The 11,451-nt window shown below is 40.2% G+C and overlaps 2 protein-coding genes across 17 annotated transcripts in view; both read left to right on the top strand.

Annotated features, from left to right (window-relative positions):
- The window catches only part of GTDC1 (glycosyltransferase like domain containing 1), a 184,545-nt gene that overhangs the window by 271 nt on the left and 172,823 nt on the right, over positions 1-11,451 (top strand). For 15 of the 16 annotated variants that reach the window (XR_001522767.3, XR_001522765.3, XR_001522766.3 and 12 more), the window contains exon 2: positions 9,444-9,565. The exons of the other annotated variant lie outside the window; for it this stretch is intronic. The gene's annotated coding sequence lies outside the window, so the exon portion shown is untranslated. The remainder of the gene's footprint in view (positions 1-9,443; positions 9,566-11,451) is intronic. 16 annotated transcript variants of the gene reach the window in all.
- On the top strand, positions 8-663 carry LOC107207246 (cyclin-dependent kinase inhibitor 1C-like). The gene has a single exon (XM_015634009.2). It carries the CDS (start codon positions 187-189, stop codon positions 661-663), a length of 477 nt encoding a protein of 158 aa, XP_015489495.1. The 5' UTR covers positions 8-186.

The raw sequence follows: 11,451 nt of genomic DNA, 5'->3' as shown, positions 1-11,451 counted from the left end.
GCTAATGGTGTTTTGCTCGCACTCGCGGGGGAGCGGGGTTTAAAAGGCAGCGGCCGAGGGCAGGGGTTCAAAGGCGGGAGCCAGGGCCGGTGTGAGCGTGAGGGAGCGAGCGGACGGGACGGGAGGAGAGGAGCGGCGGGGGGGGCATCCACGCCTTCCCGGCCCGCCGCGTCCTGCCCGGCGGCGATGTCCAACGTGCACCTCTCCGGCGCCGCCGCCCTGGAGCGTCTCTCGGCCCGGCGAGCCCTGGCCGGGCACGGCCGCAGCCCCGTCTGCAGGAGCCTCTTCGGGCCGGTGGACCACGAGGAGCTGGGCCGGGAACTGCGGGAGCGCCTGCGGGAGATGGGGGAGGACGACCAGCGCCGCTGGGACTACAACTTCCAAACCGACACGCCGCTGCCGGGGCCCGGCCGCCTGCGCTGGGAGGAGGTGGAGGCCGGCGCCGTGCCCGCTTTCTACCGGGAGACTCTGCAGGTGGGACGGTGCCGCGTCCCCCTCCTCCGGGCGCCCCCTTCCCCGCCGCCGCCGCAGCATGCGCGGGGCCGGGCCAGTTCCGCCACGGGCCTGGGCCCCGCGCCGCAGCCGCTGCCGGGGCCCGGCCGGTCCGAGTGCCCGTGGGGAGGCTGTCCCTACGGACACTCTTCTTTTGCCCTTTTGTTTTGACATGCAAGGTGTGCAGGGCAGGGGCTGCTTTTTCTGAGCAGTTAAAGGGAGGGGAAAAATCTGAACCCGGTTTGATTCCAAGTATCGAAATTAAAATGTTTATTCGTATGAACATTTCTGCTGGTGAAGCTGTCTGGAAAAACTGCACCCTTAGCTTTGGCATTCCATCAAGTTTTATAGACGGAAAACAAAAACATTAAAAGTGCTACTTATACAAAATGTGTGGATTTTAGGAAATTGGTTTTATTATTACAAGCTAAGTATACCCTGGAATAGAACACTTTGCTGCAGAGGAGCTGCTTAAATATACTTTGTAAACACATCCCAACTTTAGGAAAGCGTGTCTGGGATGAATGGGACTTGGCAGGTCTGCACAAATCTTTTAACACATGACTGCATTGACTGGAGTAGTAGACTAGAGGAGAGAAACCTTTTAAGGTGCAAAAGCATGCATTTTGTTTTTTTTTAAGAAGTGTAGGAAAGAGTTTGAAGCTTAATTTATGGTTCAGAGTTGAGCCCTATAGTCAGGTAAAGTCAAATAGCAGATTTTAGTGTGGGTTATAACAATGGCTTGGCATAATTCAGTAGAGCTATTTTATTGGACTCTATTAACCTGGTTAACCTTAAATCTTAACCATGACAGCGTTTTTATGTAAAGAGCCTCTATACAAAGTATGATATTGAAGTTTAATTGAGGCTTTCAAGGCCTCATGTAGAATCTTCCCTCATCCTTTTTCCCCTTTTTTGAAAGTTCAGGTGTACTAAAGCCAATTTAAATACTGTGAGTCCAGGTTGCACAAATCAGTTAAGGGGAGATAGGATTTTAAATTAGTCCTGTTTTTTTGAGTTTGTGTGAAATTGAAAGGGTAAAAAAGTGAAGGGTATTCTCACTACAGTGTAAGCACCTTGGTGTTTACAACTGTAGCAATATGCAAGTATGTTTTGTAATTGACTTGTTTACAAGCTTTCTGGTCAATATTCCCTTTATGAATGACAGTGCCAGTGGAACCTTGCCAGAAAACTATGCTCAGCTCAGAGTGTTGGTGCTTCACAAATGGGGCACCAAATTCCTCCCTCAGCTGATAAAATGCATAGTTTGACATTGAATTTGAGTCTCCTGGGATGTGCCATGAGTTAAACACCTGTTAATTAACCCTTGTGGATCTCTTGCCTGCATTAGGATCAATACCAAGTGCAACAGGTGCTGTTGCAAAGTGGTGCCCGTAACTTGCAAAGTGCCTGTGTTACAGCTGAAACCTGTCGCTTTTGCTGCTAAGTCGCTCAGACTCCAGTGTTAAAATTATACAACTTCCTTAATGTTGTTTTAAAACCAGAGATATAGACATATTTTAAAGACCTGGCTGGCTGGAGGCCCATTTTAGAGTGGCCGGTAAAAGCAATAAACTATCCTCAAACATTTCTGCTCAATAAAATTTGAGAATATGAAAACAAAAAGTTCCTGGTTTCGCTTTTTATAAATGTTTTCTACACCCTGTGACTGCGAAGTGCTTTCACCCCATAGCTCAGAGCCACATGCCTTGAGCATTTTAGGGTTCCGTCCCAGTTTACAGCATTGAGCTTTTAACTTTCTATTTTGATCAGAGCAGTGAAGTTTTGTGGTCTCTGATCAATGTCCTGCACTGGTGAAAGTGTCTAAGTAGATGATTTTATCATCAAACCAGCACATTTTTTGTATTCTTTTCTTCACTCAGGGCTCCTAGAATCAGCTTGTGCAAAACCTGAATGACTGTTGGAAGCTGTGATAACACCAAGCACTTCCTGACAGAGAAGGCCAGTAGTTCTGGCACCATTTGCTGTATTTAAATTCCTTACTGTTTGTAAGCTGGAATATAATTTACAGAAAGGAAATGAAATAGCTATACATCTTGTTGTTTGGCTTCACAAAGTCAGAATATGTTTATCCAAAACAATCCCATATAGTCGAGCTTTGGAGAGCCATGGGGGTGAGGCATTTATCCTGCAGCTTTTGATCAAATATTTAATGTGTAATACTCTCTTGGATTAACTGTTCCAATTGCAGTGAGGAAGTCTTGTCCATAGACTTGAGATGTTACCTGGTTAAATAAAAGTGGTAACTGCTGTTTCTATAAAAATTTGGTTCACAAATGTAACATATACAATCTGGTGTAAACTGAAGTATGCTCTGTTGTAGGGAGATACACTGAAAACTTTCAGTGGTGTGAGAGTTATTCTTTGTTATAGTAGTGGTAGGTGTTCAAGGCTAAGCTGGATAGGGCTTGGAGCAACCTGGTCTAGCAGAAGATATCCCTGATTCTATTTTATGATACTGATATAAAGAACAGCATCTTAAAATGTTGACTGTTCCACTGCTGGAGACATGAGCTGCTGTGTAGTGGGAGTAGTAACAAAAGCAAAGCAAATGGTTTGCTGACTTGAACAGAGTGAGTCTCTCATTGTTTGGAATTAATTGTGTAACGTAATATTATTTATAATTTAAAAAAAAATGAAGAGCAAACTGTAAATACAAACTCAAGGCTGTTGGGAACTCATGCAGCAAGCATTTCAGAAAAGGAAGAAAACTGGCCACCATGTTTTATTTTTTGGTTGGTTTTTTTTTTTTTATTTGTATGTGAGAAATGTTCTCTACCAAGTTTTTAAAGCAGGAAAGCCACCTTAATCTTTGATGGCAGAATTGTTAACAAGGGGCTGTGGAGAGCCAGCCTTGGGCTGCCCCCAGCCATCTGTAAGTGGAGCAGTTATCGGTGGGGAAGTGGGGCCTGAGTGCTGCAAGGACACTGAACACAGTGTGAATTTCACATCTCTGTGGATTTATATCAAAGGATGTCTTAAACGTACACCTTAGCTGGCCATATTGCTGCATGTCAGATGTGAAAGTAAAAATAAACGTGTGAAGCACCAGGCAGAGTAGGAAATGTAAATCTGAAAAGCACGTCTCCAGTCTATTATCCTAAATCCTGGACCCCATCTATAGGAATTCATGGGAGCATATATATGTTTTATTTTTGATCGGCAGTATTTCCTGTAGGCAAGAAATCAAAGATCTTTTCAAGTTATAAATGACAATAAGTAGGGAAGCCAGTATTTCAGATTGCTGGTATTTTGGGTATGAGTAGCTCTTTGATGTCCAAATGAGAGCTGGAGGAATGTCTAAAATTAACAGTGAAGTATGTAACACTAATGATGAAATGCAGAAGTTGGAGGAAAACAGGCAAGGCCAGGCACTAAGGGTGGTTTGTATTTTTTCCCGTGAATAATTATTTTTTTTATGGTCAAAACAAAGAACACAAACAGTTGTGATACATAAATCCTGAAGTAAGTAGATCTTGGATAAGCAACTTTGATTTAAATATTTGTGTGTATAGCTTTGCATATAATCAAACATGTAAAATTTATTACATATGTCATTTGCTGAATTGTTGTGAAAAAAATGTTATGGTGACCCAAAAAAGGGGAATTTAATTAGTTTTGCATCTGAAAACATCTGTATGTATTGTGGCTCTACACCAGTGTGACCAGTGTGGCTTCACATACTATTTTCCTGTTTTGTTCCAAGGTTATTTTTGGGCAGTCAGTGCCTGTTTGTGCAGCAGGTTGTCTGTGTTACTGATGCTCAATGGTACAAGTATGAAATTGGCCTGAATACCATGGGAACGTTTTCTTCTTGGAGGTGTAACAGTGGTTATTAAGAAGGTTGCTTTGGCCATGCCTCTGGCAACAGAAAATGTGTGGTGGTCATGGTCTTGATGGATAAAACACCATCCAGAGTGCAAGATTTCTTTCACTGTCATTTTTAGAAGCTGTCATTGAGATAAAAACACACCCTTTGAGTTCACGCCTAAGTAATTGGATGCAGATTGAATATGATGCAGTGTTTTATTCCTTCTTGGGATGGAATCCGTGTCCCATGTTGGGCATGACTCACCCTGGCAAGATTCAGCAGTCAAGCATGTTGGAACGAAGGCTGAAGACCTCAATGTTGCCATGCCTTATTTTCCTCAAGAACTGAGAATCTTGGTTAATCCCCCCTAAAGCTTAATGAAATGCACATATTAGAAACAGACCTGTTGTAGAGCCATTGCATGGAAGAACTTCCAGAATATCACAAACCTTTGCATGTACATGCAAAAGGAAATAGTTGGGAATGCTTAAAACACTTTAAAATGGATAATTAGCCAGAGCAGTGGTGGTGTGGCTTAGCTCCATTTCTAGACCACCTCTCAGAAAATTTTCCTGTTTCCACTTTATCCTGTTCTTTACAATCAGTTTTGGGGGAGGAAAAAAGCTAACCTCAGAGTTGTGTGTTAATGATCTTATTGTAGAGTCTGTGATTCTGTAAATCCTGATTCTGTTTTATTGGTGTTTATTTACCAGGTGACACCTTTGTAAATAAAAGAGAAACAAAGTCCCTGGTGCATTATGAAAATAAAATGTTTTAAGTATCTTGCCTAGTATATATAATTAAGGAAGTGATTTCTCAGAAGCACCATAATTCCCATAATTTTAAAACAAAAATCTTAATTGAAGTACAGCTTCTCATTTCATCTGAATTGTATTTCCTATGTATCTTTCTGCTTTAATATTTACATACAAATATGCCCCAAAGCCAAAAATTGAACAAGTAGTTGAACACATTGCATCTTTTATATTCTGATTCTTTTCAAGGTTTACACAAGGAATGTGCTGTGAGATGATTTCTTTGCTAAATAAGAAATCCATCAAGATCCTGTGAAATTCTGTGTTTTATGATTTCCCAGTTGAAAGTTTTGCCTGGCTGATTGCAGTTTAATACAGCAAATTTCTGAGTACGCTTTTGTGTTTGGTCTGAGTTAAAGTTCTCCAAATAAACAATAAGATCAGCTTGTTGACTTTACAGAATAATTTCTTGTCCTGATCTTGCTTTAAGAAAACTTTAATGAGAAATATGCTCTTGTTGTTGTTAAGTCAGTTTTCTTCTTGTTGTGATTTAAATGTAAAAGCAAGATTTATGGAAATGACTGCAGGGTGGTGCTGCCCTAATTAGTCATTATTTCTGGCAAGGCATAAAAAATTGGTTGTTCTTGTGCCTAAAACTAATAGTGTATTTTGTATTTAATCTGTAGGTCTTTTGTAAAACAAATGGTTGTGCTAAAAACTGCAAAGTACACACATTTAAAGTTTGTACGCTATTATTTTGCATGCTGTTTTGGCATGTGATTTAAATTTTTCATTGATAGTTAAATTTACTATTCTGTATATTTGAAATTTATAAATCTATTAAAAACCAGGAATAATAGTAGATGAACTGAAATTTGCAGTAGAAATTTTGGAACTGAGTATGGCTTTTCTACCAGTGTCTGTTTAAGGATTAAACACAAAGTGCTGTGGTGCTTTATAAGAGTACTAATACCTATTACAAGTTTTTTTTTGCAAAGAGTTTCAGGATTATCCATGTTATATGTTCACCATTGGGCTGAGGGGTGTCTTTAAAGGCTTTTTTTTTATAAGCCTTGTTGAGATGAATTCCCAGTAATTGGTATTTCACCCAGAAGCGACCCAGGTGACTTAGGAATTCCAGCACCTTCAGCGTGTGGAATGTCTGTCCTAATCAGGCTTAAGAGAGGGGGGCATTAACCCAGTAATGATTGAAACCTGCCTTCTAAAGGAAAATATTCAGCAGGGCATGTGACTTGAATGCCCCTCTGTGCCTTTGCCCTCTCCTTGTCCAGTCACAGCTCTTGGATGTCCTTAGTGGCCATGGGATGTTGCTGAAGCACAAAGCTGCTCTGCACACTTCTCTCCGTGAATCCATTTTGTGATTAAACTTTTAAAAGTCACAGCCCCCAACACACAACTGCAGTTTCATGGTAGCTCTGACATTATTTTACTATTCATGCTGTGAATTTCATTCTATAGCAAAATGAATATTATATTGGCCTTTTAGGTTGGTTGTCAGTAGAGAATAGGGGAAGCTACACTTAGAGCATCTGTATGCAATCTTGGCGACAAGTAGGACCCTCTGGAAAGCTGTTACTGTTGGGGCAGAACTAATCATTCCATGTGAAATTATATAAGGAGAATTAGCTCTGACTCTACCTCATTTCCTTTCATACTGCTGTGAAAATAAGCTTAGGAACGTCAAACCTTCCCTCCTTATTTCTCTAAGTACTTTGTTAAATACTTCTTTTTATTAAGGCTTATTTATTGGAGGTGCTAGAAAAGAAAACTATCTGTATTTCTGGGTACTAATGGGATGTTCATCCTTGCCCAGTTTGGCAGTTGTGATTTTCTTCCCAGGGCTGGATTCCTGGGATCGGTTGACGTTGCCTTCTCTGTACTTTGACTTTATTTCCCTGGCGGATCATTCTGAGTACTCTACATTTAAGGTAGCATGCTTCATGTGAGAGAAAATTGTCAATCACAGCCTGCCTAGGCTATTTAGAAAAGAGATATCAAAAGCCTGCTTGGAGCTCTAAGGAGCAGTCAGGTCACCTGCTGAGTCGCCTGGCAGGAGCCTAAACTTGTGCAGCCTTTAAGTTTAGGAAAGAAAACGGGAATCTCGGGAGGTCATTGCTCTGTGCTGAGACCCTGTACTGGATGTGTGAGTGTGTAGTTCAGTGTCAAGCCAGAGAGAGATGTACGGGCCATTCCTGACATGTTCTTCTTACCAGGTCTTAAAAACAATCAGTGGAGATTTGTGTAACCCCTCCATAACCTAATCCCTTGTTTAACTATTCCTAGAGGTAGCATATATCCTCTAATACTATTCTGATTTTTTTTCCTAACCTGTTAAACTTCTTGTTTTGTTTTTTCTTTTTTTTTTTTTTTTTTATGCAGTGGATATTGCAGTAGTGAGGCATGATTCTTGTAACTGCTGTTAGCCTATTTTGAAGCTTGTCTCATCTTTCTTTACCTTTTTTTTTTTGTACTCCTTGTTTAACTCCCCCAGATTGCTTAGGTTTTCTTTTGAGCTCGTTTCCTACACCTGTATTGAAACGGAGTGTAATGTACAGCCTTAGGATCTTTGATGAACAGAGTAAATCTTACCATCTATTTCATATGATGCTCCTATCGTTATTATTATAAATTTGAATTATTTATCAATTTTGGCAGTCAATTCAGTATTAAAACCCCAATTTCAGTTTTGCTGTTAATCCCTTAGTCCCACTTTTCTCAATTCTGACTCTGTTTCCCAGAATGCTTGCAGCATTTCTGAGATAACTACCAAATTTTGCAATTATATTATTCATCATCCAAATGATTAAAATATTAAATAATCCTGAACTGAAAATGCCAAGAGGAAGCCTATTATATTGAGAGTCTGCAACCTCTACCTTGTTTCAGACCCAACCTTGGGAACTGGAGTCATAGCATAGCTGGGTTGTGCTCTGATTCCCTCATTGTCTTTGGTCAAGGTGTTGCTGGTCTTGGTTCTTTCTGTCTGTGTCTGTTTTGCATTGAGAAGTCTGAAATGGGATAAATAAAATCTGACACCTTGTAGCTATAGGTGTTTAGGAAGGGGACTTTTAATGAGTTGAAAAAAGCTTGGAGAATGTTTGCATGGATCTGCGTCCATGGGTGCCTCAATTTCTCTGAGTGGTGTGTAAAAATCATCTTTGATTATGCTTCTATTTCTGACCCACAAATGGTCATTCTTCATGGCTGCTAGATCACCATTTTAAAAAAAACCAAAACAACTTTGATAAATCAGATCTCAAGATTTGAACTGTTATTTTATGAAACACATAGACAAGGGAGAAGGGGAAGAAATGCTCTCTGCTTCAAAGCCTTTTCTTTCTTGCTACTCGCTTGGAATATAATCTGCAGATGTCTTTATGTTGGTGTTTCACTACACCTGATGTGATCAGAAACACTTTTATCCTCTGCCCTAGCATTTCCAAAACTAAAGCAACTAAGAGATGCTGACAGAGTTGGGAAGACACAAAGACTCTGGCTTACAGTTAAGGCAGATGTGATTGCAACATCTGTGCCTAGGAAAGCTGCAGTCTGATCTGCCTTCTGTCTTCAGGATTTCTGGGATTCCAGAAGCAGAAGTGGTGCAGATAAGACATGTCCTCTGAGGTTTTGAAAGGCTTCTGCTCAGATTGTAAAGCTCTTCCTTATTAGGCCCACAGGAAACACATCTCTTCTAGCACAGCCAAATTGGTATCATTGTTAAATACTTCTCCTTGGGCTCTCCAGTGGTAACTCTGCTCCGTGGTGGGGTTATTTGGGATGAAGAGCCTCTGTGGCTGCCTCTGTGTATTGACTAGCTGAGTATATTACTGGCATGTAGCTGTGTGTGGTAATTTCTGACTTGGAAGCTGTGATGCGATCCAAAGAACAGTTTATAGAGGGCTTTCCACCTTTTTTCTTAAATTGGACTCTGTAGGGCTAAAATTTGGGACTTACAACTTGAAATCTCCATTAGAACACAATCTAGTAAATAGGAAGAAAAACCCCAAAGCCTTGGCATCAGACAAATGAAAATTCATTTTCTTTAATGACTATCCCCTTTGCCAACTGTGTTCTTGGAAAATGGGTCTTTGCACTTGGTTTGTTTTCAGTGCACCAACTGTGTTGGTTTCTGAGTGACATTAAATTGTGCATATTCCTCTCTGGGTTATGAAGGAAGCCCTGCCCTTTCCCTCATTTCTGAGCAGCAGTCATGGGGCTACTTCTTGACCTTGGGACTGTTCTTATATTGGGGCGCCCCACTTGCTGTGCTTCTCCTCTGTTCTTGTGTCCTGCTCTGAAGGCTGTGCCAGGTGAGATGTGCTTGCTGTCCCTTCTCCTTTCAGGTGGGTGAGCTCCTCTGGCCTGGTGTGCAGCTGGTGGGAAGAGAGGAGCTGGTGGCCTTCCTCTTTTCCATCTGTACCTGTGAAAGAACTTCACTGAGCACAGTGCCTGGCAGGCAAAGCAGGTATGATCTATGGGAGTTCAACAGCAAACACTTCAGAAAAGCAAAGGTTGACTTCTCTAATTTCAAAAATCTGTCCTGCAGGAGAAACAGTAAGTAAGACATTAAAAAAGTAACTAGATGAAACATTAAGACAATGTCCACATGACCAAAGAATGTGGTTTCCATAATTTCTTTGTGCATAGTTTTTATGTTGTTGTCATCATAACAATACCTGACAAATGAATATGCTTTTCTCTCAGTGATGTTTAAAATTTGATTACCTGAATCTTGATAATGTTTGGTGCTTAGAAATATTTGAAGAGTTTTGCACTTCACTGGTTTGTACATAGAGTAATTTTGGGAGTTGAACAGTATAATTCACTGCATACAATCCTAAAATAAGTTCTTAATAGTCTGGATATATTAATATTCATTTTTAGAGTTTACATTGTTAAATGTTAGTTATTAAATTCTGTTCAAGATGTAAACTCTAGTCTGTTTTGTAGCATTAATTATGCAAGTTTGAAATTCTCAGTTTCATTTTAAGGTAGGGCTTTTTATTTGTACGTAGCTGTTGAAATAAATTACCAGTACAAGAAAACATTCTCCTAATAAACGAGGGATGCCTGGCGTTGGCTCTGCTAACTGAGACAATTTAATTCATCCATCATCAGGGATGATGTTTCTTAGCAACACAAAGTATTTTCACCCGGGGCGCTTTCACAAACTTTCACATTTTTCTTCAAATACAGCCTTGGTAGTGTTTTATGTGACCTGAAGTTCGTCCATCTGTCCTGAAGCTCCCAATACTTTGCCATTCTCTCCAGTGATCAAATGATCCGATATATGGGGTTTTTTTTCATCTTAATAATACACAAGTTGACTGGAAAATCATTTCGCATGTCAGATTTTTCCAAAGGGTTCTGGGAAATTATTTGTTGCTCTGTATAGCAAAGCTAAAAGTTATTGAAAATGTGTTACAGTTTCTTAATAAAACAGATCCGAAAATTATTGGCTGGAGAGCCAACTAAATGCTTTCTGATAGCCACAGCCTCAAGGGGGATACTTGGATCATTTGTAATAAAGGGATATCTTTGATATCTTTTGGTGAATTGACTAGTATTCTGTTTAGATCATTATTTATGAAAAAAACTGGCTTCATACTCAGTGTTACATTATCAAATTGTTTGGGTGTAAGAATTGCCTTAATGTATCGCCAGAATTTTCCATGTTTATTCTTTTCACATGCTGCATGAAATCAGAAGAAGCTGTTGATCCATTAAGACTACCTTTATTTCTTGCTTTCCATTTTTTCAACATGTGTGGGGATGATTTGATCAGTGTAATTACCACCTGGGGAGACTTGGCTTACTCAAGAAACCCCTTCAGGTATGTAACAGGTGTTGATCAGTATGGAGAGCACACATCTTCCAAGTGCAATGTGTTATTTTGCTTTGAGAAATAATATGTCTTGATTTTTTGGTAAACTGCTTGGAAAACTTCTGTTGTGTGGAGAAGTGACTAAGATTTTGCTTCTCTCTTGCTTTGAGAGAAGTTTTAGTGGTTCTTCTTTGTCTGCAGTGCACAGTGACAAGCTTTTGGAAAATGTGATGAGGTAATTATTACTCAGCTTATTTCACAAAGAGAGTGTACAGAAACCCTTTTAAATCGTGGGAAAAGAAGTTAGAGAAACATTGGTTGATTCTTCCTCTTAGGTAGAAAAATGCTGTGTTGTAGCTCATGTCATAATAGCTTTAATTTGCTGAGTTTTTGTGTAAGCATGTGAAGTCTTTGTACACATATGCAAAAAAATTAATGGGACATTTAATTGTATGTCCAAGCTGGGACATCTTGTTTGAGGTGATCTCATTGCTGTGTAGGTGTTTCACGCCCTGGTGTTACTGTCT

The sequence above is a fragment of the Parus major genome, chromosome 7 (assembly GCF_001522545.3).
Source record: "Parus major isolate Abel chromosome 7, Parus_major1.1, whole genome shotgun sequence".
NCBI lineage: Eukaryota > Metazoa > Chordata > Aves > Passeriformes > Paridae > Parus > Parus major.
This window is presented reverse-complemented; position numbering and strand designations above follow the sequence as displayed.

Coding starts and splice junctions, on each gene's coding strand:
- LOC107207246 (XM_015634009.2), top strand. CDS start 187: ATGTCCAACGTGCACCTCTCCGGCGCCGCCGCCCTGGAGCGTCTCTCG.